At 57.5% G+C, this 23117-nt stretch overlaps 10 protein-coding genes across 10 annotated transcripts; 4 read left to right on the top strand and 6 right to left on the bottom strand.

The window, feature by feature from the left end:
* Positions 1 to 41: 41 nt before the first annotated feature.
* On the top strand, positions 42 to 4143 carry SCHCODRAFT_02635249 (vacuolar protein sorting-associated protein 41). Its single transcript, XM_050345855.1, has 11 exons — positions 42 to 495; positions 542 to 677; positions 728 to 1801; positions 1855 to 1958; positions 2008 to 2249; positions 2301 to 2727; positions 2779 to 2898; positions 2948 to 3023; positions 3077 to 3313; positions 3363 to 3558; positions 3610 to 4143. Exons 1-11 carry the CDS (start codon positions 55 to 57, stop codon positions 3683 to 3685), a joined length of 3129 nt encoding a protein of 1042 aa, XP_050198930.1. The 5' UTR covers positions 42 to 54; the 3' UTR covers positions 3686 to 4143.
* An 850-nt stretch (positions 4144 to 4993) lies between these two features.
* SCHCODRAFT_01327265 (uncharacterized protein) lies at positions 4994 to 5416 on the bottom strand. The gene has a single exon (XM_050341453.1). The coding sequence runs from the start codon at positions 5319 to 5321 to the stop codon at positions 5103 to 5105; it is 219 nt and encodes a 72-aa protein (XP_050198929.1). The 5' UTR covers positions 5322 to 5416; the 3' UTR covers positions 4994 to 5102.
* Positions 5417 to 6315: 899 nt separating this feature from the next.
* On the top strand, positions 6316 to 9603 carry SCHCODRAFT_0236724 (uncharacterized protein; the record flags this gene model as incomplete). Its single annotated transcript, XM_003029820.1, has 17 exons — positions 6316 to 6390; positions 6443 to 6455; positions 6503 to 6579; positions 6623 to 6689; positions 6747 to 6880; positions 6939 to 7017; positions 7073 to 7352; positions 7409 to 7434; positions 7488 to 7752; positions 7856 to 7983; positions 8160 to 8266; positions 8534 to 8585; positions 8638 to 8771; positions 8837 to 8907; positions 9012 to 9239; positions 9296 to 9321; positions 9371 to 9603. 17 exons carry the CDS (start codon positions 6316 to 6318, stop codon positions 9601 to 9603), a joined length of 1995 nt encoding a protein of 664 aa, XP_003029866.1.
* Positions 9604 to 9860: 257 nt separating this feature from the next.
* Positions 9861 to 11606, bottom strand: SCHCODRAFT_01215309 (DNA glycosylase; the record flags this gene model as incomplete). The annotated part of the gene is made up of 8 exons (XM_050341265.1): positions 11226 to 11606; positions 11146 to 11166; positions 10986 to 11084; positions 10829 to 10932; positions 10666 to 10778; positions 10062 to 10570; positions 9947 to 10014; positions 9861 to 9898 (listed from the first exon to the last, which is right to left on the bottom strand). The coding sequence occupies exons 1-8, from the start codon at positions 11591 to 11593 to the stop codon at positions 9861 to 9863; spliced, it is 1320 nt and encodes a 439-aa protein (XP_050198928.1). The 5' UTR covers positions 11594 to 11606.
* Positions 11607 to 11853: 247 nt separating this feature from the next.
* Positions 11854 to 15560, bottom strand: SCHCODRAFT_02550036 (uncharacterized protein). Its single transcript, XM_003029416.2, has 3 exons — positions 14304 to 15560; positions 13592 to 14253; positions 11854 to 13541 (listed from the first exon to the last, which is right to left on the bottom strand). The coding sequence occupies exons 1-3, from the start codon at positions 15288 to 15290 to the stop codon at positions 12203 to 12205; spliced, it is 2988 nt and encodes a 995-aa protein (XP_003029462.1). The 5' UTR covers positions 15291 to 15560; the 3' UTR covers positions 11854 to 12202.
* A 92-nt stretch (positions 15561 to 15652) lies between these two features.
* Positions 15653 to 16875, bottom strand: SCHCODRAFT_02635235 (NADH-quinone oxidoreductase). The gene is made up of 8 exons (XM_003029415.2): positions 16807 to 16875; positions 16701 to 16757; positions 16482 to 16649; positions 16356 to 16427; positions 16107 to 16286; positions 15975 to 16055; positions 15806 to 15920; positions 15653 to 15746 (listed from the first exon to the last, which is right to left on the bottom strand). The coding sequence occupies exons 1-8, from the start codon at positions 16829 to 16831 to the stop codon at positions 15734 to 15736; spliced, it is 711 nt and encodes a 236-aa protein (XP_003029461.1). The 5' UTR covers positions 16832 to 16875; the 3' UTR covers positions 15653 to 15733.
* Positions 16876 to 17125: 250 nt separating this feature from the next.
* Positions 17126 to 18064, top strand: SCHCODRAFT_02751169 (uncharacterized protein). Its single transcript, XM_003029819.2, has 3 exons — positions 17126 to 17558; positions 17610 to 17712; positions 17776 to 18064. Exons 1-3 carry the CDS (start codon positions 17406 to 17408, stop codon positions 17895 to 17897), a joined length of 378 nt encoding a protein of 125 aa, XP_003029865.1. The 5' UTR covers positions 17126 to 17405; the 3' UTR covers positions 17898 to 18064.
* A 97-nt stretch (positions 18065 to 18161) lies between these two features.
* Positions 18162 to 19217, top strand: SCHCODRAFT_02510894 (meiotic nuclear division protein 1; the record flags this gene model as incomplete). The annotated part of the gene is made up of 7 exons (XM_003029818.3): positions 18162 to 18224; positions 18278 to 18292; positions 18346 to 18388; positions 18433 to 18513; positions 18571 to 18605; positions 18654 to 18761; positions 18837 to 19217. Coding segments are annotated over 7 exons (726 nt in total), but the record flags the coding sequence as incomplete, so codon positions are not given.
* A 105-nt stretch (positions 19218 to 19322) lies between these two features.
* SCHCODRAFT_01131365 (kinase-like protein) lies at positions 19323 to 20616 on the bottom strand (the record flags this gene model as incomplete). The annotated part of the gene is made up of 2 exons (XM_050341083.1): positions 19323 to 20199; positions 20251 to 20616. The coding sequence occupies 2 exons, from the start codon at positions 20614 to 20616 to the stop codon at positions 19540 to 19542; spliced, it is 1026 nt and encodes a 341-aa protein (XP_050198927.1). The 3' UTR covers positions 19323 to 19539.
* Positions 20617 to 21186: 570 nt separating this feature from the next.
* SCHCODRAFT_02635226 (nucleoside hydrolase) lies at positions 21187 to 22907 on the bottom strand. The gene is made up of 8 exons (XM_003029413.2): positions 22862 to 22907; positions 22763 to 22799; positions 22646 to 22701; positions 22563 to 22587; positions 22349 to 22513; positions 22011 to 22294; positions 21574 to 21961; positions 21187 to 21521 (listed from the first exon to the last, which is right to left on the bottom strand). The coding sequence occupies exons 1-8, from the start codon at positions 22887 to 22889 to the stop codon at positions 21242 to 21244; spliced, it is 1263 nt and encodes a 420-aa protein (XP_003029459.1). The 5' UTR covers positions 22890 to 22907; the 3' UTR covers positions 21187 to 21241.
* Between the last annotated feature and the right edge of the window lie 210 nt (positions 22908 to 23117).

The following is a 23117-nucleotide window of genomic DNA, read 5'->3' as shown; positions in this document are numbered from 1 at the left end:
TTTGGCCGGCAGGCTTCGAGCACGCGTCTAAGCGCCTCGTCGTGCGCAACGTTGATGCAGGCGAATGTCGACTCTCCACCCGTGGCTCCCGAGACCAATGGCGCGCCTGCGACCGACGACAAGGTCGTCCTAGATGATGGGGAGCACAACGAGATACACGACAGTCCGGACGAGATGAGCATCGCTGATGATGGCCGGACTAATGATCCCGCCACTACGTCAGGGAGCGAGGAGTCGTCCGACGAGGAGGAAGATGAAGATGATGAGCAACAAGAGGGAGACGAGGAGCAGACCTCCGGCTCTTCCAGCGTGCAAGATACATCGACGAAAGACGGGGCACAAGAATCAGAAGGGGACGAGAGCGAGGAGGACGATGAGGACGACGAAGACGTCGAACCGGCACTGAAGTACGCGCGCCTCGAAGGGGATGTACCAAAGCTATTCCTCAAGGACTCTGCGTCGGCACTGGCCATATCGCAGAAGGACAAACGTATAGTGCGTATGCTACCCGCTCTCCAGGCGCCTATATTTATTGGCATAGGTCATAGGCACTCATGCTGGCGTCGTCCACATCCTCGACCTCAATGGTACCCGTGTCAAGTCCTACAAGAAGCACCTCGCGAGCATCACAGACATTGCTCTCGACGAAGACTTCATAGCGACGGCCTCCATGGACGGTGCGCTTCATGCCATGCTTCCCCTGCATACGCGCTCATACCAACTTCAGGCCATGTCTTCGTCCTATCCCTCACCTCCCCCGAGACCCAAGACCTTGACATGCGCCGCCCCGTGCGCACCGTCGCGCTCGAGCCCGGCTTTTCCCAACATACTACGCGTGCCTTCGTCTGTGGCGGCCTTTCCGGCTCCCTCGTCCACCGCGAGCGCGGTTGGCTCGGCCCACGCGAAACCGTCCTGCACACCGGAGAGGGTCCCATCTGGCAGGTGCGCTGGCGCGGCAGGCTCATCGCCTGGGCCAACGACATCGGCGTGAAGATCTACGACACCGCGTCGCGCTCGCGCATCACCTTCATCGACCGGCCGGCGGACAGCCCGCGCGCGGACCTCTTTCGGTGTACGCTGCACTGGCAAGACGATGCAACGCTGCTCATTGCGTGGGCGGACCTGATCAAGGTAGCGCGGGTGCGAGCGCGTACGACAGGCCCCAATGCAGGTGTCTCGGACGCACCTTCGCTCTTCGTCGAGATCACGGCCGTTTTCCAGCTAGACTGCATGGCAGCCGGTATCTTGCCCCACCCAATGCCCTCCGGACCCTCAGTTATATATGACGACCACCGCAGCGTCAGCTCCCAGCAGTCCAAGACACACGCCACTCGCACCCTCACTTCCCTCCTCGTCCTTGCATATTACCCCCCCGATACCTCCATCCTTCGAGCTGACGACGCTCCTGCGGACTCTTCGACGCAGAAGCGCAAGCTCGCCGACCGTCCAGAGCTGCGCATCATCTCGCGCTCGGGCGAGGAGCTCGCGAATGACGCACTCAGCGTGGCCGGATACCAGTCCTGGCAATGCAACGACTACGCATTAGCTAAGGTGGATGGAACCACCCCGGAGACGGACGCGGGCGGTGACCAATGCTACGTTGTCCTGAGCCCGCGGGATATCGTGATCGCGAGACCGAGGGATGCTAGGGACCATATTGCCTGGCTTGTGGAGCGAGAGCGGTATGAGGAGGCGCTGGAGGGTATCGAGGAGCTGAGTCGGGATAGTAAAGATGCGCGGGATGAGGAGTTGAATGCCGTGGCCATCGGCACGAAGTACGTTGACTACCTCATTCGCCAAGGTACACTGTTTTCCAAGATGCTAGAACATCGCTTTGCTTACTAGCTGTCATAGGCGAGTACGAGAAGGCAGCACGCTTATGTCCAAAGGTCTGCGGGCACGACTCAAAGCGATGGGAGCACCGGATATTCGTCTTTGCGGAAAAGAGGCATCTACAGGTACGATGGACGACCGGCGGGTTTGCCAGCTAGCTAACTCGCTGTATAGGCTGTCATTCCTTTCGTTCCTACGGACGCTCCCCGATTGGATCCAGTGGTATACGGAATGATCTTGGGCTATTTCCTCAGCCACGACCGACAAGCGCTGGTCCACACCATTCAGACCTGGCCTCGGGACATCTACGATATTCCCGCCGTCATCGTCGCTGTCCAAGCGGACCTCGATCGGGCGGCGTACTCTGCGCCGTCGAGCACCGATACCCGGCTACTCATGGAGGCTCTCGGTGAACTGTATGTGAACATAGCATTCAGTGACCGCTTCGTGTTGACTGTTTCTTGCAGTTATGTAGCAAATCGTCAGCCAGGGAAAGCGCTTCACTACTTCCTGCGTCTCCGCCGCCCCGACGTTTTCAACCTCATCAAGGACCACAACCTCTACACCGACGTGCAGGATCAAGCCCTCCTACTGGTCGAGTTCGATGCTGAGTTGATGAAGAGGAGGCGGGATGCCGGTGAGACTGTAGACGACCGCGACAGCGAGGCTATCCGGCTTCTTGTCGATCACGAACATTCGATACCTACTGGTCGCGTCGTTCAACAACTGGGAAGACGCCCATACTTCCTCTTCCTGTACTTGAGCGCGCTGCTGGAGCGCGACCCGCATGTCGCTAGCGACTACGGGGACCTTCTGGTCAAGCTCTTTGCGGAACACGATGCCTCCCGGTTAATCGGGTTCCTGCGTGCCAGTTCGGAGTACAACCTAGAGAGGGTATGCTCAGTTTACTTGCCGCAGGGCCTCGGCTGACGGAGTCATCCGCAGGCCTACAAAGTCTGCCAGGAGCGCGATCTTGTTCCGGAAATGGTCTTCCTGCTAGGTCAAATGGGCGACAACAAGAAGGCTCTCACCCTCATCATCGAGCGTCTCGGCGACGTCAACCGAGTACATAGTCTCTTAGGATGTAGCGTGCTCTTGCTGAACCATGCTTCAGGCTATCGACTTCGCAAAGGAGCAGAACGACCACGACCTTTGGGAGGACCTCCTGAAGTACTCAGAGACGCGCCCTGGTATGGCCCCTCCGTCCACGCTTTTCATCATGCGCACCACTGACGGATGCCAGCGTTCATACGCGGCTTGCTGGAGAACGTCGGCCCAGAAATCGACCCCATTCGCCTTATTCGCCGCATCAAGAACGGGCTTGAGATCCCTGGGCTAAAAGAAGCGCTAATCAAGATTCTGCAAGACTTCCATCTGCAGATATCGCTGCTCGAGGGTTGTCAGGCGATACTCAACAGCGACAACATGCAGTTATCCCGAAGGTTGCAGAGCAATCAGACGAGCGGGTTCTTCCTAACCGGTATGACGTCTCTTCCGGGAATGCGTACCGCCCCGCTGAAGTTTTTCAGGCAAGAGTACATGCCCCGTTTGCGAGAAGTCCTTACCGAACAACGCGCAAGGCGTCGTCATCCTTTTCTTTTGCCGCCATGTCGCGCACGCTTCGTGCGTCGACGGAGGTGATAATCTGCCTGTATTCGGCGACACCGTACTGCGCAACGTTGGCATGGGCAGTACGACGAAGGGGATGAGTAGCAAGATCGCATTGTACGATTTTCCCTGCCTCTTCGTGGATACGTGGCACTAACAAATCCGCAGCGAATCAACCGTCCGCGCGCGGCTTGCGCACGTATGTCCCTTGTGTCACAGACGAGCAGAGGGCCAACGGACATGAAGGATACCATCTACTGTACCATAACACTGGCGCCTCCTGCTCGCCAGGTTACCCAGCTCTATATATACCCTTTCATTCCGACCTCGCACTTCATCAGGGAATGCCCCGTCGGTATCGTGACGTCTTCAAAACTATGTGACACTGTCGTAGTACTCGCGCGTGCGCATTGCCCCGGTAGGCTCGGATAGTCGACCATAGCTGCGAGGCGGAGCCGCATAGCACCTCGTAGTCAGCTGTAGGAGTCCACACCATTATTATCCACGTCGTAGTTGACTGCTTCAATATACAGTGCTCGATAGAGCATACTTAGATGTTTCGGCAGCGGCGCGAACTATCAGCGCACTTGTACTACTGTAAATCATAGCACTCGAGAGTTTGAGTTAGTGCTAAGTCAATTATATGGATGACTCCTACAGCTAACATGAAGTAAGATACTATTATAAAGGCCTCACGCCGCCACAGAGCTTATCACAACCTAAAATACCGAGTAATAGCATACAGCCTTCTACCTGTTTGTCGACTCTTCCCGATCTCCTCACCCATCTCATCAGGCTTGAAGCTGGACAGAAAGCGGGAGGAGGAGGAGGAGGCGAGGGAAGCGCTGTATAACGGCGTACGTGGAGAATTCGTTCCTGGCCCGCTAACGGCGAGCTGCCGCGCTGCATGGTGCATGAAGCCTGGACCTGGATGGGGAAGGGAACGGGGACGTCGTATCACGGCGTACCGTCCCCACGTAGCGCGCCATTTGCGCCACGACGTCGTGCGAGGAGCGGGGTGACAGAGATGAAGGGAGAGACGTGAACTTGTGAGCACCGATTAGATGGAAATTTCCTACAAGTCATTTCGAACTCCGCCGGCAAATCGCGCCAGGTCACGTTGCTCCGATCCAGTCCGCCGAAATTGCGCGTCGCGTCTTGTTTCCATCGCCCAAGTTCCTCGCTGATACTGTCGCTGATGTAGGCGTTCCTCTCAGACCTCTCACCTGTGTATGCGACCTCAATAACATACGGAGTCGTGCTCTGCGCTGGCCAGTGACTCGGGATGCCTGTCCTCGCACTGGCACCCGCTCGCAGACGCGCGTCTGAGTCAGCGGCTATGTCTTCTCGGTGTATAGTGCGTGTGCGGTCTCCGTCCATAGAATCAGCTAACATGACTTCTTCCCGGGCTCAAGACGGTGTCGGTGCTAGTGCTGACAGCCCGAAGTCAGCACAGTCCTCGGCAATAAAGGTGAGTGTAACATTACACCTTGATCGCTACAGCTTACATGAACCTCTAGACACAGCACGTTACACCTCCTGAGACCACTACTGCGAGTGCGCTGCGTAAGGCGCGCATTTCTCGCCTTCGCCGACTCGCATCCCACGCACAGTTTGGAGGTTGGGTTCGCCAGCCTGGCTCGAAGCCGGGTCACTGCCAGTCAAGCCCTTGGCGTAGTCCACGGCAAGGAACTTTCAACGGGGAGTATGGGGTGTCTGGTGGAGGCAGTGGAGCGGTTAGCGGGATGTGCTGGATACGGAGGAGATGTCGTGCTCGGGCGTGAGTGAGGGGCGGGGCAACCCCAGAATCGTAGTGGTAGTAAACCCAATGTACTAGTGTAGTTGTCGTTGAAATGTAATCTTGTTTGTTTCCTATTCATCTGCGTGCTTCAATCAACCCGTAGATGCTACGAGTCATCCACATAGTCGTGTCAAGTGGCTGAACTACGAGATAGCTACCCATAACGGGCCTGCTATGCAAAACTATGCACCCCTGAGCAGAAAGTATGGTGTGCTATCTGAGCCTACGGGAAGCAAGCGGGCTACTATCCACACGGGAGTAATGGGGAATGTTCGATTTGGCTATGGCAGCTATCCGAGCCGACGTAGCCCGCCGTAGACATGTCAGCATTTCCTGAAGTTCAGGCAGAAGTTGCCCCAAGGTGGACTTACCCTTCCTCTGCCGACGAACAGGGCTCGCTTGGGTGACCGTTGTCAACAGTGCTTGCCCTTCGGTATGCTCTTTCGCGGCGGCTGTTCACCCTTGAAGACGCTTGATCTTTGCACTTACTCGCGTATGACGTTTGCCAGGTTGGCGGTCGCTCCTCAGACCATGCGGTACGGCGAGGGAAATTAAATTCCTCGAGCGAGGTCCTAGCGACGATAGTTGGGTGGCAAGGGCGCTCATTGGATGCTCAACTTACCTCCGATTGGAAGATTGGTCGCGGTGTCGTCGCTGTCCGAGCGAATGCCACTCCACGTGTCTGCGCACACGGATACCGTGGAGGTTTGGGAGCTCCCGTGTTGATCGTGAGTACGGTCGTGCCCACGATCCCTTATCTATCCAGCTAGCGGTTGTGCAAGGATCCCACACATCATTTTTCTGCTCTTCGGAAGGGGGCAGCTTGCTTGTGGCTTAGGAATGCTGTCCGACTTTTAGGCGACCCAGGGGGACACTGCCACTACCGCCGGCTTTTCCATTTCGAATTTCTGATGTCGCTGCTCCTGGAGACCCTGCACAGTTGTCGGTACGACAACCCGGCGGCTTCAAGCGCCCATACATCACACCCGCCATCACACGTCTGCTTCTGAGTCCTCGTCGCTCGTCTCGAGCCATGTGCGGTTCATAGGCTACGTCCTCTTTCTTCAACCACCATGACTGTCTGGCCAGACGATGGTCAGGGCGCCCCCATCCCTCCAGTAGCTCTGGCCATGACGAATTGGATAGAGGTGAGCTCATCGCATATGCTATCGGCGCACTGTGGCTGATCGGGATTTGCAGGCTGCTTTCTACGGTACGCGACTCCCTGGCTGGAGGACGCAGACTCATATATCCCTCCAGGTATATATACGGCTTTATTCTTTCAATACATCATCAATCGGTTCGAGTATGGCATCGGATCGGCGGTCCCAGGCAAGGTGAGGCACTTGTGCGAGCCTCAACAAAAACCTTTCCTGATAGGTTCGTCATCCACAGGTGTACTTCGTTGTCACGGTCCTCATGTACATCAATGGGACCGCATTCTCCGGTCAGTTGTCTTCCTTATGCGCCTGCGCATTGATTCATCTTACGCTGGGGTTTCCAGCGCTCTCCGTTTATGTCAATACGACTCTCACCAACTTTGAGGCCGTCCACACCGTCTCGCCCGCAACCGGAAAGGCATCACTTGCAGCGGGCATCCTGACGTACATTCAGCTGTGGCTGGGGGACCTTCTCATCGTGCGCGGGCAAAATCCAGCATCTGTTCGCGTCCCGATATCTCATAGATGTTCTCTAGGTATACAGAGCGCACCTGATCTGGGATCACGACTGGCGAGTCACCGCCGTGCCATGGCTCACTTTACTTGCAGCCTTCAGTACGAGCCGCCTCTCATTTGTCCGAAACATGGACTGATCAACAACGTAAATTAGTTCTGCTATTCACCTCGGCAACGTCCCAAGACATTCGCCAAATCAGCGCCGCACTCTTTCTCGCCGTCGCACAGAACGTAATCACCAGCGGGCTCCTCGTCTACCGCCTCGTATCACAACACTCCGGGTCCTCTCGGGCGGGATTGCATCGGTTCTCGCGACAAAGTGGTACCCTCATTCGCATGGCCTACATAATTTCAGAGTCTGCGGCGATGTACCTCGTCGTGCTCGTTATCTACACAATCCTTTTCCAGCTCAGGCACTTCGCCGTAATCTATCTGTACGTCCGTCACGGTCCACTCATTTTCTGTTATCCCTGATTGACCTGTTGCGCAGGCAGGTCATGCTCTCGTCGGTGGCAGGTAGGAATAAATTTCCTCCCCGCAACCTTCCAGACTGACTCAACGCTTTCTAGGCATAGTCCTGCTCGCGATATCCGTTCGATTCGCAGGCATGAAGACTGGCTCTGCCGGTGGTCCCTCCATGACCTGGCAACCGCCTTCAGAATGGCGCATCAGCGTCCAGTTCGCCCCCGCCGCCGCCGACTCAAGATCAGCACATGAAGAGACGGTGGACGAGGAGGGCGAACGATGCATAGAGATGCAGCACCCGAGCTTCAACACCAAGGAGGAGAGCAAGAGGAGCTCACCCATAACCCCACCGTCTGCTACTGGGATACGGTGAGCAGCCAGACCGCTTTAGGACATCCATGTATTTTTACCACCACCATCCTATCATGGCCGTAAATATATTCGTTGGAAGCCGCAGCTGTGTTGCGTCCAGTGCGGCTGCGCAGCCTTCTCGAGGAACACCAGACCATACCCGGCGACGGTGTTACGGCAGCGGAGCCGTCCACATTGCTCTGACAGGTCCTTTCCTCCATCAGCAGCCTTCCATAGTAGCCAGCGCAAGTACGTGTCTTCTCTTATACGAGTCTACCTGCCTCAGAGTTGCGTCTTCCCGGTCTTCTCTTTACTTGACTTGTGATGTTGGCGAGCAGATAGGCTTCTTAAGATCACAGATCACTACCCCATCAACGCCACGGCATGTTTGACGGTCTGTGGGCAAGCATAGACCCCTGATCCAGTTCAGCAGCAGTTCTTGTGCGTAACCGCCATGGTCGCCCTTGCAGGCGCCGGTGGGGGTGGAACCGTTACGCCTGCTGCGACGTTGCTGCTTGCAAGTTGGGTAGAGGTAAGCCAGTTCGAGTCTTTGGCCGTGCTCGAGTGCGCAATTTTTGCTGATTCGCGACCCCGTAGGCCGCCTTCTATGGTCCGGAAACTCCGTGGTCGCCTCTGCTGTGCAGCTAACCGAGTCTTCATCCAGGAATCTACACTGCGTTGTTTATTCAGTATATGATGACGAGGTATGAGTATGGGATAGGCAAGGTCCTCTCAGGCAGGGCAAGTGGATGCTTTCCGCCATCGAAGATCCATCTTAAACGAACGTTTGTATCTCTAGGTCCATTTCGTCGTCACGATCTTTATGTATCTGAACGGAACTGCTTGCTCTGGTGCGTACTTCACGTCGCCCACCGTGTTTGACTTGATTGAGACATCCGATAGTTCTCTCCATCTTTAAAACCTTGGTCAAGTTGAAGGCCATCGATGGCCACCCGGATTCATCCGCCAGCGAAGAAGCCGAATTTGCAGCGGCTACGATGACCTTTGCTCAGGTGGTACTCGGGGATTTCCTCACTGTACGTCGAAGAAGTTGTACGACACTTGCCCCGTATCGCATTGACCCCTAGACACAGACGTACAGGACTCATACGGTCTGGAATGGCGACTGGCGTGTGTCTTCCCTGCCTTGGCTAATGGTCTTGGCGAACTTTGGTGCGTAAGAACCGTACTGCGTCACCATGAATGGGTTCACATCGTCCTACTCTAGTGCTGTTATTCACCTCTTCTGTGTCGCATTGCGACCCTCCTCAAATCAGCGCATCGCTGTTCATAGCTGTCGCGCAGAACATTCTTACAACAGGACTCGTCGTCTATCGCCTTGGGATGCAGCATTCGGAATCCTCCCGAGCAAATCTCCATCGATTCTCAAGGAGAAATGGCGCCCTCATACGCATAGCGTATATTATATCGGAGAGTGCTGCCGTATATCTGGCGGCGCTCGTCCTCTATACCGTCTTCTACCACATTAAGCATCCGGGGCTGCTGTATATGCACGTCGTCCGTAGCCAGTCGCATTTACTCTGACTCATCGTCTTTACAGGGAGCTGATCCTATCGTCCGTCATAGGTGAGTTCGGTCTCAACGTGTGCCCTGCTTTGCTCATACGCCTTTCTAGGAATCGTACTCCTGGTGATCTCCGTCCGCGTCGCTGGGATGAAGTCCGGTTCTGCTGGCGCCGGAGGACCATCCATGACCTGGGCAACTCCAACGGAATGGCGCATCAGCGTACAATTCGCACCCCCTGTAGACTCCTCCGGGTCCGCGCACGAGGATACCCAGGCTGAAGGGGTCCCTTACGAAGCTGAGATACAGCTTCCGAGGGCAGGTAGTAAGGAGGGCACGAAGTAAGAAGGATCCAGAATCAGAAGGATATCAAGCAGGAAGGGGGAAACAAGCTAAGGACCAGGGTACAAAAAGAGGCCCGTCGACGTGAACTTTGCTATCGTGTTCTGTTTTCTTGGGACTATTTGCATCGGTATATCTCACTCTCACTACGCTCCTTCATGTGTGTATAAAATGTAGATTGCAGTTTCGTTTCATCGTGTCTTGCAAGTCACTATCAATTGAGGCGCAAGAATCCGAGTTGACAAAATATAGGATGTTATTCATTCGCCTTCAGAAAGCGTCCACATGTAGTAGACGCCTGCGCCTCGTAAGTGGTGGTCCCTGAAGGACGAGTGAAGAAGCGTACCGAGACTACGATACGGCTTCCACGCCTCTGTCATCGCCTCCATCTCCGCAGGCGTCAACAACGCGCCCCTGCGTCTGGTTAGCAACAAACCAGCACTGTATGGCAGTCTACTCACTTGATCTTCTTCTTCCCCGTCAGCCGCGTCCTCAGCTCCGTCACTGACAGACCCGCAGGTAACGGTGGTGGCGGTCCATCCTCCGCACCTCTCGCAAGCACCTTGTTCACCGACGGCGTAAACGGCGGCGGCAAAGGGCCGTCCGAATCTTCATCCTCGACGTTAGCAGCAACCCCATCCAGGTCGCCTTCCACAGGGAGGACGGAGGACTCCTGCGGCGCGAGCATGGACGCTACATCGGGGACGGCGTCTTTGTCCTTCGCCTTCGGGGTCGCACCGCGTTTGGAGGACGCCCTCTTCGCGCTCGACTGATCCTCCTTCGCAGCACTGGCCTGCGCATGCGCTTCCCTATCCTGATCGCTTAGCTTCTGCGGCGAGATCGCCACAGGGTCCTTCTCTGAGTGCAGCGCAAGCACCCAGCGCGCGAGCCCGCGCTGCACGCCGAGGTCCCCGACGGGGAGGATGTTCGGTCGGCGGAGGGAGAACATGGCGAACATGTCAACCGTCCACTGGGCGAGAGAGGGAAGTCAGGGTTATCAGTTCGCTATAGGGGTAGGGCCGCGCTCGGTGGGTTGACACCCTCGCTCAGATGGAAGCTACTCACACGACCTATCCCCTTGACGGCAATCAGCATCTCCGCGAGCTCTTCATCGGTTGCCTGGAGGAGCTTATCTGTCGAAAGGCTTCCATCCGCGAAGCGCCTCGCTAAGTCTTGGACTGCTGGCCGTGAGCGAGGATCCTTCACGGACGCGTGAGAGCAGGCTCACTATATTCGGCCTTGCGCTGGCTGAGACCAGCTGAGCGCAGCGTCGGGATCGCGGTATTTGCGACCTGAGCCGGCGTTGGAAAGGAGGCTTCTGGGTCTCGAGAACTGCAGTACGAATACGATTGACGTATGCACTAGGGAAAATAGCCCAAACTTACTCGGAGTGTTGCGTTGGCTTTTCTGGAAGCGTTGGGTCGTACAGTCGTCTGAACCTGTGGTTTATGGACCGTGCAGCAAGCCACGAGATCTGCTGACCCCTTCGCTGCAGCGTCAGTCGTCTGCCTTATCTTAGTTCAGCCTGAAAGAGGCATATCTCACAAGATGGACATCGTCAACGCGCTGCAGAAGACACGTGAGATCGTTGCGTCGAAGACCTACTGTGGTGGCGAGATTCTCACCGGAAAGGATGAACGGTTTCCAGTTGCTCGTATGGCTTGCAAGGAAGACGCTTGAAGAGCTCCTCGAATCTCGAGTCTACCGAGATAAGATGGCGCTTGGCTTCCGCATAGTCGAAGGTAAGAATCGCAGGCAAAATCTTCTCAGGTTCAGAACCTGGTATTGTTGGAGGCGGCGGAGGAGGAACAAGCTGAGACTCAGTAGAGACCGCGTCTTTGGCAACCCGAGGCGTCGAGGGCTTGGCTTTGGTCGAGCGAGGTTTTTTTGCTTTCGAAGCTGATGCTGCTGCGTCTGCGTCGTCTGCTTTCCGCTTCACTGGTGCCGGCGTCGACGACGGTGTCCCTCTGGACTGCGAGCGCGTCGTAGGCATTCTGAGGGCAGCCACTACGCGTCTTGACATGCACTGAACGCGCTGATGATGGTGAGAGTCAAGAACAAGCCTTTTGAATTGGAATTATTGCCCGCGCAGGTGGCGATAGCTTTGTCAGGAGTGACGGCGCGCGCCACCGGCGCCTCGGGATATGCGTACACGTGCCCGCGCGACAACGTTTGAGTCACGGTCCTCCTCCCGGTACCGTTACACGTGTTGCAGAAATTGTCTCAGCTCTCCGCGGTCTTGAAGCACATCGCGACAGACACTCCTCCCCATAACAATTCATTGCATTGCTGTCAGTGCGAACCTCCATTGCGGTGCTATGTACACGTCCATAGGGTCCGTTTGCTGGCTGATAAACGATTAGAGGCGGAAAGTGAAAGACATGCTGTACTCGGGACGAGAGGAGAGAAACCTGTAGATTGTAAAACGAAGGGGCGCGGGATGCGATTGAGAGCAATAAACAACGGGCTGCATGAACAGATATACATGAGAGTACACTTCAGTGCCTCTCGGGAGGTCCGTGAGCCGCTGGGGTCAACACCGAGCGGATGGGATTACCAAGCGGGAGGGAGAATATATGGAGTAGAGGGAGAGGGCCGCGCCTCAGCGAAGGAGGTCGAGTCGTTGGTCGCTCGACGGGTACCGGTATGCGACGAACTGGGGATCCTGCGCCACCAGCTCCTCGAGCGGCTTGCGCCCCATCATCGACATCCTGTTCACCGGCCCGTTGCTGAACACGCTATGCCGCGAGTTCGAGGTCGCATACCCGTTCGTAAAGGCGTCCTCCGGGCCTTCTGAGCCAGACATGCGCATCGACGGCCACTGGTACACCGGAGCGTCATCGTACACCTCGCGCTCAGGCATCGACGGCTTCTTGCCGAAGAGCGACGACAGGAAGCGGCTCTTGCGCTTGCCTGATGGCGTGGACACGTTGCGCGGAGTGGCCATGCCTTTGTCCTGCATGTAGTCCAGCCGACCAAGCGAGCGGCGCGAGTGGCCGAACTCGTTATACCGGGCGCCAAAGCCGCGCGGGTTGCCAGCCGGCATCGTCCTCATGTCAACAGGGGGCCGAGCAGAAAGACCACTGAACGACTGACGGCGCATCGCCGTCTCGCGGAAGGGCGCCTGCGGAGGCAAGAACTCGCTCGTGGGGGAAGCACCCATGGGCATCATGGGCGCACCTCGCGGATCGTAGGTGTACATCGTCCGCGGTCGGGCCTCAGTCGGCGACGGGCGTTCACCAGGCGGCAGCGGGGGCAAGGTCTTCTCCCTCTTGAGGGTCGACGCCCCGTCCTGTGTGCCCGGCCTCGGCAGAGGCTGCGCCTGCGGCACGACCGTCAGGCTCTGCGAGAGTCGCGAGCGCATGTCCGGCTCCGACGTCGTCGGGTGCACGCTGCGCGGGCGGCCGCCATCTGCCCGCCGCAGATCCGCATCGACATCCTCGGATCCGCTGTTGGGCCGCTGTTTGTCTGCATCGAGGTCAAACGGGCCCGATCGGCGGGAAGAGTCGGGGGAGGGCAGGACGCTAGACGGCGCAGTCGACGACGGGACGCCAGCAGATGAATAGCCCAGTTGCGGCGAGGCGAGAGAGGGCAAGGACGGGGTGGAGGCGTGACGGCCGCTGCTGAATTGCTCACCTGGCCGTCGGTCAACGAGATACGAGAGGGGAGGCGGAGGCGCGAGAGGCTCATCCTCAGGTCGGGAGTACGTGCGCGATGGTCGACGGCTGCTGCCTTCGCCCTCGTGTTTTGGACCACCCTTGACGAACTGCCAGACGCGAGCGAGGCCCTTCTTTTTCTTCTTCGCCGTCGCGCATTGGGACTCGGTCTCTTGTACCTCAATGTCAGGTGGCGGCCATATTTGGCTACGTCGAGGCGTGTTGAGGTCAACAGTACCTGGCGGCGGATACGTGCCATACTGCTGTTCTCGTTGAAGGGCGACACTGATACTAGTCAGCCACCGTAAGCAGTGACGAAAAGAGGAAAGACGTACTGCATGTCCATCATGCTGCCGGACATACCAGAGGGGGCAAGGCTGTCTGAACTCATCCAACCTGGCCGTAGACCCATGAACCGTGACCTGCGTGGTGACGGAGTGCCCATGCTCTGCACATCAGAGAACGACGCTTGGGACATGGCCCGGGGTAAGTCTGGCCGGTCGTGGGGCGAGGTGACTATGCTCATCGGGCGTGGCGACCCAAGAGAGTAGTGTGAAGACGGACGAAGACCGGGGTCTATCGACATGACGTCGATAGCAGAGCCGCGCGAAGACTTGCGCGCACGCCTTTCCTCCTTCCTTCGGCGGTCGCGCGCCTCGCGTTCCTCCTTCCGCACGTCCACATGTTCCACAATCATGCCGTTCTCCAACAAGGTCACGTCGCGTGAGTGGGACTTCGTGTGGCCAAATGGCGGCTGCGATGGTGACCGGGGAGGCTTGATGCGAACACCGGTCGTATCCCCAGCAGGCGCGGGAGAGACGCCGATATCGTACGCAGAGCGGCGCAGTTGGGAGTAGGTGTCGCGTACGCGGCTATCGAGCATCTTTGCCTCTTGCATCGCCTGGGCGTGCGCAAGGCCTTCCGCCTCCAGCAAGGCACGCTGGGCCTTGACATACTTGACAAGCGTCTGTTGGCGCGCCTGCGGCTCTTTCGGGTTCTTTGGCAGATCTCAGCAACTGTCAGCGATGGCAGAACTTCGGGACGTACCATGGTCAGCCATACTTTGAGATTCTGCTCGGATAGCAGACCACCCCGCGCGCGCGGCCGATTGGGGTCATCGTTGACGATGCCAGCCGCCTCCTCCTCGGCCTCCCGCTGCTTCAAATCCTCGTACGCGGCGTCGCTCGCCCGCTCCCAGACGCCAGGGCTGGTGACATCGACATCGGCCATATCCTGGTCGCGCATCGCGCACTCGAGACAGACCTCGCCCCCATTGTCTTGAGGCGCCGCCTGGGGCGCACTGGGACCGGCGGCGGGCGTGACGTACGTAGGCTGCTGGGCGTAGGCACGCGGTCGCGGGGATACAGGAGGGTTGTAGCCGGCGGACGCCATCATGGACGCCCCATAGGATCCGCTGACGTTGCGCGCGCCAGATGCGCCCGCCGCGAGGGCGGCCTGGCGCTGGATAGGGGAGTTCGGCGGTGCCACAGAGTCGGAGTACGGGTTGTTCGGGGTGGCGCTGCGCGGCCGATCCTGAGCAGGACCAGGGGCTAGGGCAGGAGCGGGCGTGCGGGAGGAGGGACGTGGGGTATCTTCGGCGGCGACATTGCGCTCCGCGAGGTGCCGCGGTGGAGAGTCGACGTAGGAGTAGGGCGCGCCGACGCTCTGCTGGAAGGGCGCGGGCGACTGGGGTAGCGGTATATGGGCGGGCGAGGCCTGCTCAGCTGGTTGGGTTAGCGGCAGTGGCTCGGGCGTCGGGCGACGACTAGCGCCGTTGTCACCAAGCCAGGGAGCGGCCTGATCATCGGTATGCGTCCCGGTTGAGCTCTCGAGCGCCGGCTTGTCGGGTGTGCCCAGCAGCATATGGTTCGTATATTGCGGGCGCGAGCCCCCGGCGTTGCCGACCTGAGAGTTCCTCTGGGCGGACAGGCTGGCGGAAAGGTTCGGATATCGGTTGTCGCTGCCAAAGTCGATGTCGAGGGCGTGGGTGTACATGGAGAGCTCGGGGCGTGACGCGTGCAGCGCGGCAGTCATCGTGGGCGCGGCGTGGATAGGAGCCGGGGGATACACGGGCAGCTTGTTGGCGCCGGTGTCGAGAGGACTGTTGCGGTCGTGCGTGGCAAAAGGAAAGGAGTCGGGTCGAGTGTCGTCGCTGGGAAATGCGATGTCTACCAATTTTTCGAGTAGTGTAGCATGCCCAGAGGCAAAAATGTGGGGAGAAGAATCAAAGATGGTCGGAGAAGACAAATGAGAAAGCCTCGGAGCAGCCAACGGCGCTCTCACGCCGCTCCTTGATGTCGGTTGAAACGAAGTCGACTCGGCAGGCTGCCCCTCCGGAATCGACGGACCGCTAGCATCCTAGCCTTCACTTGAGGTTCCTCACTTATTCACATGTATTGGATGCACACTGTTTCGCAACGACTCATGTAAAGGCTGTATACTACAGAAAGACTGTCTACGACACAGCAGGAGATAGATTACTTGCGGTACCTGTGCGCGAATCAATCAGCTTCTCCCTTCAGCGCTCAATGCTCATAAGAGGGACATACCATAGCACGGCCTTCCGCGACCGCCTCATCTTGCGCTGCAACTGCAGCATACCGTAGAGCAAGGCCTCCGCCGTAGGCGGGCACCCAGGAACGTAAATGTCGACAGGTACAATGCCTGCACAGCCCAAAGTCAGCGATCCACTCCCACCGAATGTCAACAACTACGTACGGTCGCATCCCCTGACCACAGAGTACGAGTAATGATAGTAGCCGCCTCCGTTAGCGCACGAACCCATGGACACCACCCAACCTTCCAGGTCATCAGCAAGCGCGTAAACGAAGGCTGCCAAACGCTACTTACGGGGCTCCGGCATCTGGTCGTACACCTTGCGAAGCGCCGGTGCCATCTTGTTCGTAAGAGTACCCGCAACAATCATGATCTCCGATTGACGGGGACTGGCACGGAAGATGATACCCAGTCTGTCTTGGTCATAGCGAGCGGCGGCCATGTGCATCATCTCTACCGCACAGCAAGCAAGACCTGTAGGGAGCGTGAGCGTCAGTCACTGGTGCTGCTAAGACAGGAGGGAATAGGAGAGGGTGCACGCACCGAAGGTGACCGGCCACATCGAACTCTGGCGCGCCCAATTCGCAATCTTGTCGAAGGTGGCGAGAACGTACTCTGCAAGAGCAGCAAGTCAGTATTCTGCATATCGCTGAGGCTTTGGCCACGCACCAGCCTTATTCTGCGGGGTCTCCAAACTATGCTGGTTCGACTGAGCGTTCACAACCGCTCGGAACGACTGGCCCTTCTCTACGGTCGCAGCCGGGATCGTCTGCTGCTGCTGCGCAGAAGTGGAGGAAGAAGAATGGATCTGGCGCGCAGCCTGGAATGAGTGGACCGCTGCAGGAGTGCATTAGTGATCACATCCAATGTCAGACCCGTCCTGCTCACCGCTGGTCGAAAGCCCGACCTGGGGGCGGAGTGCGGCGCGCAGGCCGGCCTGGTGTACTATTCCTTGATCAACTAAACGCCCTTGAGCATCCGAGGGGCAACGCACCTGCAGCACGCATGGTAGACGCCATGGCGGCCTCGATGAAGAACGTTGGAGCGCGATGAATTCGGTTGGCAGCAATTGGCTGGCGGGAATCGGGACCCGCCGTTTGGTCGGACCGAAGGTCCTGTTTGGGCAAGTTTGCGGGCCGGTTGTGATCGAAATCTCGGATCATGGCCAGACGCGGGGCGCAGCGCGGAGAGGCCTGGTCCTAACTTCCATCTTCTATGCTCCCGCGCGACCTGCAACTAAATGGAAGATATGGCTTTACATGCATCTTATCTTGTTCAAATTTTCCGGACCTCCCTACTGCAAAGCGCTGTTAACTGGACTGAGGTAAATGTGTACACGGCGCCGCAGCAGTTCGACCAACACAGGTCGAGAAGGAAGTTCTTAAAATTCAGCTTCATGGATTCGCACAATGCGCCTCGATCTGGTATCCTCTGCATGATACTTTGGAGGCTAAGCGCTAAGCCATCACCGTGAAGGCTATCGTTGGCCGAGCCTGACGGAAGCAGATCGCTCAGAGTATTTGAGTCAATGATCAGACGTTTTCCAGCGGATTGCGGGTTTCTTGACTACCACCACCTCCCTCACGCTTCGTCATGTCGGCCTCCACGTCTACATCCACTCTCAGCGCGGCTCTTACCCTAAAGGCGCAGCAGGCGCGGGAGTACATGCAGCAGCTCGTACGCGTGGCGAAGGAGGACCCGGACGCGCGGGACCTGCAACCAGTGAAGTGGGAGGAATTCGTTACGGTATGACATGCTTTATCCCCGCGTTGTCGATTCGCCAACTCTCCTGGGCAGCTCATGGATCAACTGGGCTTTGACTACGATCCTGCCACGCCTGGAACCAGTGTGCGCTTCATCCCTCGGAACCAGCGCGACCAGCCTGTTATATCTCACAAGCGTATGTCGTGACTGCCTAATATCAATTGATTGGAGGGAACTCGAGCTCACATCTCTTATTTAGCGCACCCCGATCCGACGATTCATCCCATGATGCTGAGGGAAATGTTGAAAAAGTTGATACGCCTTTACGGGTGGGCCGACGAATCCGAAGCTGTTGGCGCTGGCGAGGGCGCGACAAACTAATGCTCGCTCACGACCGACAGTCGTATGCTTTTTATCGCCTCATAGCTCACTCAACGACACTTTGTACAGTGTGCGCTTCGCATATAATATATGGGAGGTTTTCTGTGCACTGCGTGCCAAGGCGTGACGGTTCGTGTTCGACTGTCAGGTGACCTTGACAGATTCGCAGGTAACGCGACGCGTAACGCGTCTTCCCTCCTTATCCTCTTCCATCATGGTACGCGCCAGCGCTCTCGAACATACCTTCTCATTGATCTACTGTAGGCACCGCGAGGACTTTCAGCAGAAGAAAAGCGCGTCAAGATGCTGGAAATATTCCACGAGACGGTAAGCATTCCGTAGCTCTACTAGAGCTTGACGATTCTACGTGACCCTTGCAGAAGGACTTCTTCCAGGTGAGTATCGTATAATCAGCCTCGTCCTCTTGTGTAGTCACGCTACATTTCAGCTCAAAGAACTGGAGAAAATCGCGCCTAAAACGAAAGGCATCGGTACGGGACCCTCTGCTCGCGACCGCTCCGCCTAACCCGCGTAGTCTCGCAATCCGTCAAAGAAGTCGTCCAGTCACTCGTCGACGATGGTCTGGTGCAATCGGACAAAATTGGTTCATCGAACTGTACGCGCATATACCCACCCTGCGACCGAGATACGCTGACGCAGAGGCGTACATTAGTTTTCTGGAGTTTCCCCTCCCAGCACGGTGCTGCAGTATGCGCGAGTCGCTCAGCGCCTGAAAAGCTTGCTGACCGCTGTCAGATACAAGCCCGTTTGTCAATTGCGCAAGCGAAACGAGCGGAAGCTGCGCAGCAGTTGAAGGAAGTACGAGCAAGCGTCGAGGAGGAGCGGGCATCGAGACGCGAAACGGTTCGTTGCGTCGGACGCAAACATACTCAGCAACACTTTCCATCCTCTGTGCTTTGTTCTCACTCCCTGCTGTAGGAAGAGCGTCGTGCCAAACTGGGCAAGCTCGCCTGGCTCAAGCAACATCAAGCCACACTGCAGACCGAACTCAGCGCGTATGGCACGTGCGACCCTATCAAGGTCGAAGAGATGAAGCGCGCTGTAACTCTAGCTAGGGAAGCTGCTATCCGATGGACGGGTGAGAGCGCGAACGCGTTCACGGTTACTCATTCGGACAGCGCTGACTACTTTCATATCCTCGCCATCTCACTGGATGCGCCCTATTCTGGATACCTCCGCTCCCCCGCGATAGACAACTACTCGGTGCTCGAATCCTACGTTCGCCGACAGACCGGTGCAGAAACCTCGGACATCCGGCAGCATCTCGGCGTCGACGACGAATACGAGGACATCTGCTAGCTCGCTCTGCTATGTCTCCTGCTATCTGCTTTGCTTGGACGACCCGACTTGCTGTCGCTGACTTGGAATTGCTTGCTGTCTTTGCTTTGTTCGCCCTCGCTCGCTGTTCGGATTCGGAAGGAAAAGACTCGCACGTCAACAGATACAGTCCGGCTAGTATTGCGTGCTGGGTATACGACGAGAATAGAAAGTGTACGGAAGATGCGAAAGCGGCTATATGATACACAGGTGGATACGAATGTGTGGCAGTGACGAATGACAAAGAACCAAAGTTCCCAGAGGAAGACGAAGATCGAAGTATACGGTAGACGGTGAGAATGGTTCAACGCGAACGACCCACCACCCAAGGATGGCGCTTCAAGTCGTGTATGGTGATGCGGGTTTTTGGGTTGACCTCCAAACAGCGCGCGAGCACGTCCATCGCCCCATCAGATAGATGCTGGCCCGGCACCTCCACCAAACCCACTATTCCCTGCGCAGCATCCCCCGCCGTCGCGAACGGCGAGCTGCCCGTAAGCAAGAACGCGAGCAGCACACCCAATGCCCACACCTCCACCGGCGCCGCCTGATACGGCTCGCCGCGCAGCACCTCCGCCGCCGCATACGTCGACGTCCCACGGAAGTCGGTGTAGTACGGCCGCGGCCCCGCCGGGTCGCAGACGCTCGCGCTGCCAAAGTCGACGAGCTTGACGCGGTGCGCGCTGTCGATGAGGATGTTCTCATCCTTGATGTCGCGGTGCGCGATGCCGCGGCGGTCGAGGTACGCGACGGCGTCGGCGATCTGGGCGAAGACGTCGCGGGCGCGAGACTCGGAGAGGTGCTTGTGCTGGCGGGACTCGATGAACTCGAAGAGGTCGTAGGAGCCGCGGCGGTGGCGGGCGGCGCTATTTGGGTCAACGGGGCTGTCCATTGGGGGCATCGCATTGTGCGCCTGCTCCAAGGCTACGGCGCGCTGCCATGGCAAGCCGTGCAGTTCTTGTACCTGTGGTCCATGTAAGTCTTCACTCTGGTCCTGATCGAGATGAATGCTGACCAAGTAGTAATACAGCGCATCCTCGTAAACGTCTTTGCACTTGACGATGTTTGGGTGGTCGAGTCGACAGAGCAGCATCACCTCGATGGGCACCATCCCCATCTGCTCGTGCTGCGTCCAAGCCGCGGGGGGCACGCGGCTCTTTAGTATGAACTTGACCGCGACCTCTTCGCCCGTGCGAAGACATCGTGCCGAGGTCACAAACCCGTACCCGCCGATACCGAGTTCCTGCCCAAGTTGGTATGCACTGGTGAAGTGCCGGTTTAGCCTGTGTCCCGGCGGGAAGCGCGGGCACGTAGACTGGTCATTTTCAGGCGGAGGGTGCGGGCGCTTAGATGGTCCCGCCAGTGATGAGGGCCCCTGCATCGAGGAATGGATGGGCATCGTCGTCGAGATGCACGACTCTGACTTGTGGGCGGTACGCGCGCGCAGGACCTTGGTCGTCATAGGTCGGCGGTATGAGGCACTGGGCAGTATGTGCCGGAGGTGATGGAATGCGGCGCTACCGGGCGGGCGGGGGCAGTCAGAAACGGCTGCGTCGTCGCATACGAGGCGTTTATGTAGGCGCGCCCCCAGTCAGCCCGCGAATGCGGTTCCGTCCGCGGGAGACAATAGGCGCGAGTGAAATGCATGGCGCGAAGCGCACACCGTGTCAAGACACGCGGTACGACTCATTGCGTCCGTAATTGTGCGCCGCCGCAGACGCGGGACGGAGAACAAAAGACAGGGACAATTGGCAATTGTGTCTCACCCTTTTGTTCTTCGGCCCGGGCCGGCACCTGCCTGAAAAGGCTATATGCCGGTGCGCGCCACTCATTGTCGCCCATGGGATGAGGGCGAGACACAATAGAAGGCCGGCTGTGGAACCCGTCTCGCGCACACCATGCGGACCAGGAGAGCAGGATCTATCAGAGGTGTGATACACCAGAAGCCTTGAACACGATCACAATAATCAACAATCGCGGTCGCTCCGGTGACCAACCCCGGTCAATTATGCAGCTAGCTCTGTTCCCCATACGCGCTTCAACAGAAGCTCTAACAACGCTCGAGGCCCGGGTGTCTCCGTGATGCACAGAATCTTGGGACGATGTCCGTCTGCTGCATACTTTGTTTCCGTTTCCACGAGCGCCGGAACGTGATGCGAGTCCAGAGGTTCTACTTCCGTCTGCTCTTTCTTCGCATGCGCGTCTGCGCGGTTCGCCCCGATCTCGTATGCGCCATCGTCCGCTCGACGATCTACGACGCACATACCCCGGGTTAGCTCTCCGTACCTGCAAGAACCGGTCAGCATTGCCTCTCGCAATCCCCTTCTGTCGAGCTCACCTTTCAATGTCAAACGCGCGTCCAGTAGCTGCCCACCCGGGTGCAAGCTCTGGCATCTGCCCCTCCGGCTGAGGCGGATTGGCTATGGCGCACCACACGGCGACAATGTCATGCAGTTCCATCGCATCCTTCCCAAACTGCAGCATAATCTCTCGCGTGCGCTCCAGGAATGCAGAAGTAAAGTGCGTGAGAGGCGGCTTGCCTGCGGCAGCGCCCGGCGCAGACTCAAAGGCAGGGTCCACTTTAGAGCGGTAAAAGTCGAATGGTAGCTCGTGCGGTGTCGTAATGTCCAGGGGCATGAGCAGGAAGCGGTCCAGAGGTATGCCATCGCCGAGCCGGGTGGGAATAAGGAGTTCCTTGACCGCGAATGGGTCGGCGAAGAAATTGACTGCAATGTTCGTCAATGAATGCTTTGCGTACTAGGAGACGTAACCTACATTCCGCGGTAGGGCTCGTATTCCCAGGGACGTCAAGCGCACCGCCCATGCATACGACGCGGCCGATGCGCTCCCGTACAAGCTTTGGATCCTTTCGAACGATGCTGGCCAGGTTTGTCAATGGACCGAGCGCCATGTACGTGATACTGCGCGCGGGCTGGTCCCTGATGAGCTCGAAGGCCACCTCTACGCCATTCTTGGTCGTAGGCTGTAGCTGAGGGACATTCTTCCCTTCATAGGCCACGATATCGGGGTATCGTTTGTCGATATCCCCCAAGCCATCCCTTCACAGAGAATTAGTTGGATGATCGAAATATCAGATTGAGATGATTACATACCTTCCATGGAAGTACTGGGCGCTATGCAATGCACCTTCTAGAGGACCATGACTGCCGACAGCGAGAATTGGACGCGAGTGATGGAAATTGTAGAAGCGATCCTGTTCCTCCGGACGCTGCTCGTTGTGGCGGCGTATGACATCGTACAGCTTGAGAACGTTCTCCCTACCTCGTCTGCATTTCAAGAATCTAGTGATGTCTTTTAAAAGCTCACCACGACGCGTCCACATCAGTATTTCCTGAATAATCCAATCAATCATCAGCCCAACCCTCTACTGGCCAGCACGACGCACTTACCAAACGAAATCACGATCGCCAGAATATCCAGCTCAGGAGACGCAAGCGCTAGCAATCTGACCATGCATCGCTCAGAATCTACCCTCCGCACTGGAATGCAATTATAACGGCACATACAGCGCAATCACATCGTCCACGCCCGGATCGGTGTCGACTGGCGTAATGTCAGTCACCGATCCTGCGTTCCATTCCGCCTCGACAATGAGAGGTACTGACTGATCACCGGAATTGTCTGCCCTGCCATAAGGGACGTGACGGAGAGAGACGAAGGAGGAGAATGAACAACATCATCATGAGATAGCGGATCGAAGTGATTGCCTCCTATTCGGAGATAGCGGAGGTGGAAGCAAATTGAGCCACGTGGCATACAATGACCGGCGTTCTCCGGTGTTCAACTCGCGCGCGGTGCTTAGGTAGCGCTCAGGATCGCTTTCGCGAGAGGTAGGTCTGCCTCACCAGCCCCAGCCTCGGA

The sequence above is a fragment of the Schizophyllum commune genome (assembly GCF_000143185.2).
Source record: "Schizophyllum commune H4-8 unplaced genomic scaffold SCHCOscaffold_9, whole genome shotgun sequence".
Taxonomy (NCBI): Eukaryota; Fungi; Basidiomycota; class Agaricomycetes; order Agaricales; family Schizophyllaceae; genus Schizophyllum; species Schizophyllum commune.
Note: the sequence above shows the minus strand (reverse complement) of the source record. Positions and strands in the feature narration are given on the sequence as shown.

Excerpts from the sequence above, each read along its gene's own strand:
- SCHCODRAFT_02635249 (XM_050345855.1), top strand. The coding sequence starts at position 55 with ATGCAGGCGAATGTCGACTCTCCACCCGTGGCTCCCGAGACCAATGGC. Across the intron at positions 2,728-2,778 it reads CGGAGTACAACCTAGAGAGG|GCCTACAAAGTCTGCCAGGA; the intron begins GTATGCTCAGTT and ends AGTCATCCGCAG. Across the intron at positions 3,314-3,362 it reads GAGCGGGTTCTTCCTAACCG|GCAAGAGTACATGCCCCGTT; the intron begins GTATGACGTCTC and ends GAAGTTTTTCAG.
- SCHCODRAFT_01327265 (XM_050341453.1), bottom strand. The coding sequence starts at position 5,321 with ATGAATAGGAAACAAACAAGATTACATTTCAACGACAACTACACTAGT.
- SCHCODRAFT_02550036 (XM_003029416.2), bottom strand. The coding sequence starts at position 15,290 with ATGACTGCCGCGCTGCACGCGTCACGCCCCGAGCTCTCCATGTACACC. Across the intron at positions 14,254-14,303 it reads TCAAAGTATGGCTGACCATG|AACCCGAAAGAGCCGCAGGC; the intron begins GTACGTCCCGAA and ends GATCTGCCAAAG. Across the intron at positions 13,542-13,591 it reads GGCAGCATGATGGACATGCA|TGTCGCCCTTCAACGAGAAC; the intron begins GTACGTCTTTCC and ends GACTAGTATCAG.
- SCHCODRAFT_02635235 (XM_003029415.2), bottom strand. The coding sequence starts at position 16,831 with ATGGCGTCTACCATGCGTGCTGCAG. Across the intron at positions 16,287-16,355 it reads GATGTGGCCGGTCACCTTCG|GTCTTGCTTGCTGTGCGGTA; the intron begins GTGCGTGCACCC and ends CGCTCCCTACAG. Across the intron at positions 16,056-16,106 it reads CGACCAGATGCCGGAGCCCC|GTTGGGTGGTGTCCATGGGT; the intron begins GTAAGTAGCGTT and ends ATGACCTGGAAG.
- SCHCODRAFT_02751169 (XM_003029819.2), top strand. The coding sequence starts at position 17,406 with ATGTCGGCCTCCACGTCTACATCCACTCTCAGCGCGGCTCTTACCCTA. Across the intron at positions 17,559-17,609 it reads AGTGGGAGGAATTCGTTACG|CTCATGGATCAACTGGGCTT; the intron begins GTATGACATGCT and ends TCTCCTGGGCAG. Across the intron at positions 17,713-17,775 it reads GCCTGTTATATCTCACAAGC|CGCACCCCGATCCGACGATT; the intron begins GTATGTCGTGAC and ends TCTCTTATTTAG.
- SCHCODRAFT_02635226 (XM_003029413.2), bottom strand. The coding sequence starts at position 22,889 with ATGGCAGGGCAGACAATTCCGGTGATCA. Across the intron at positions 22,588-22,645 it reads GGCGATCGTGATTTCGTTTG|GAAATACTGATGTGGACGCG; the intron begins GTAAGTGCGTCG and ends TGGATTATTCAG. Across the intron at positions 22,295-22,348 it reads GCCCAGTACTTCCATGGAAG|GGATGGCTTGGGGGATATCG; the intron begins GTATGTAATCAT and ends TTCTCTGTGAAG.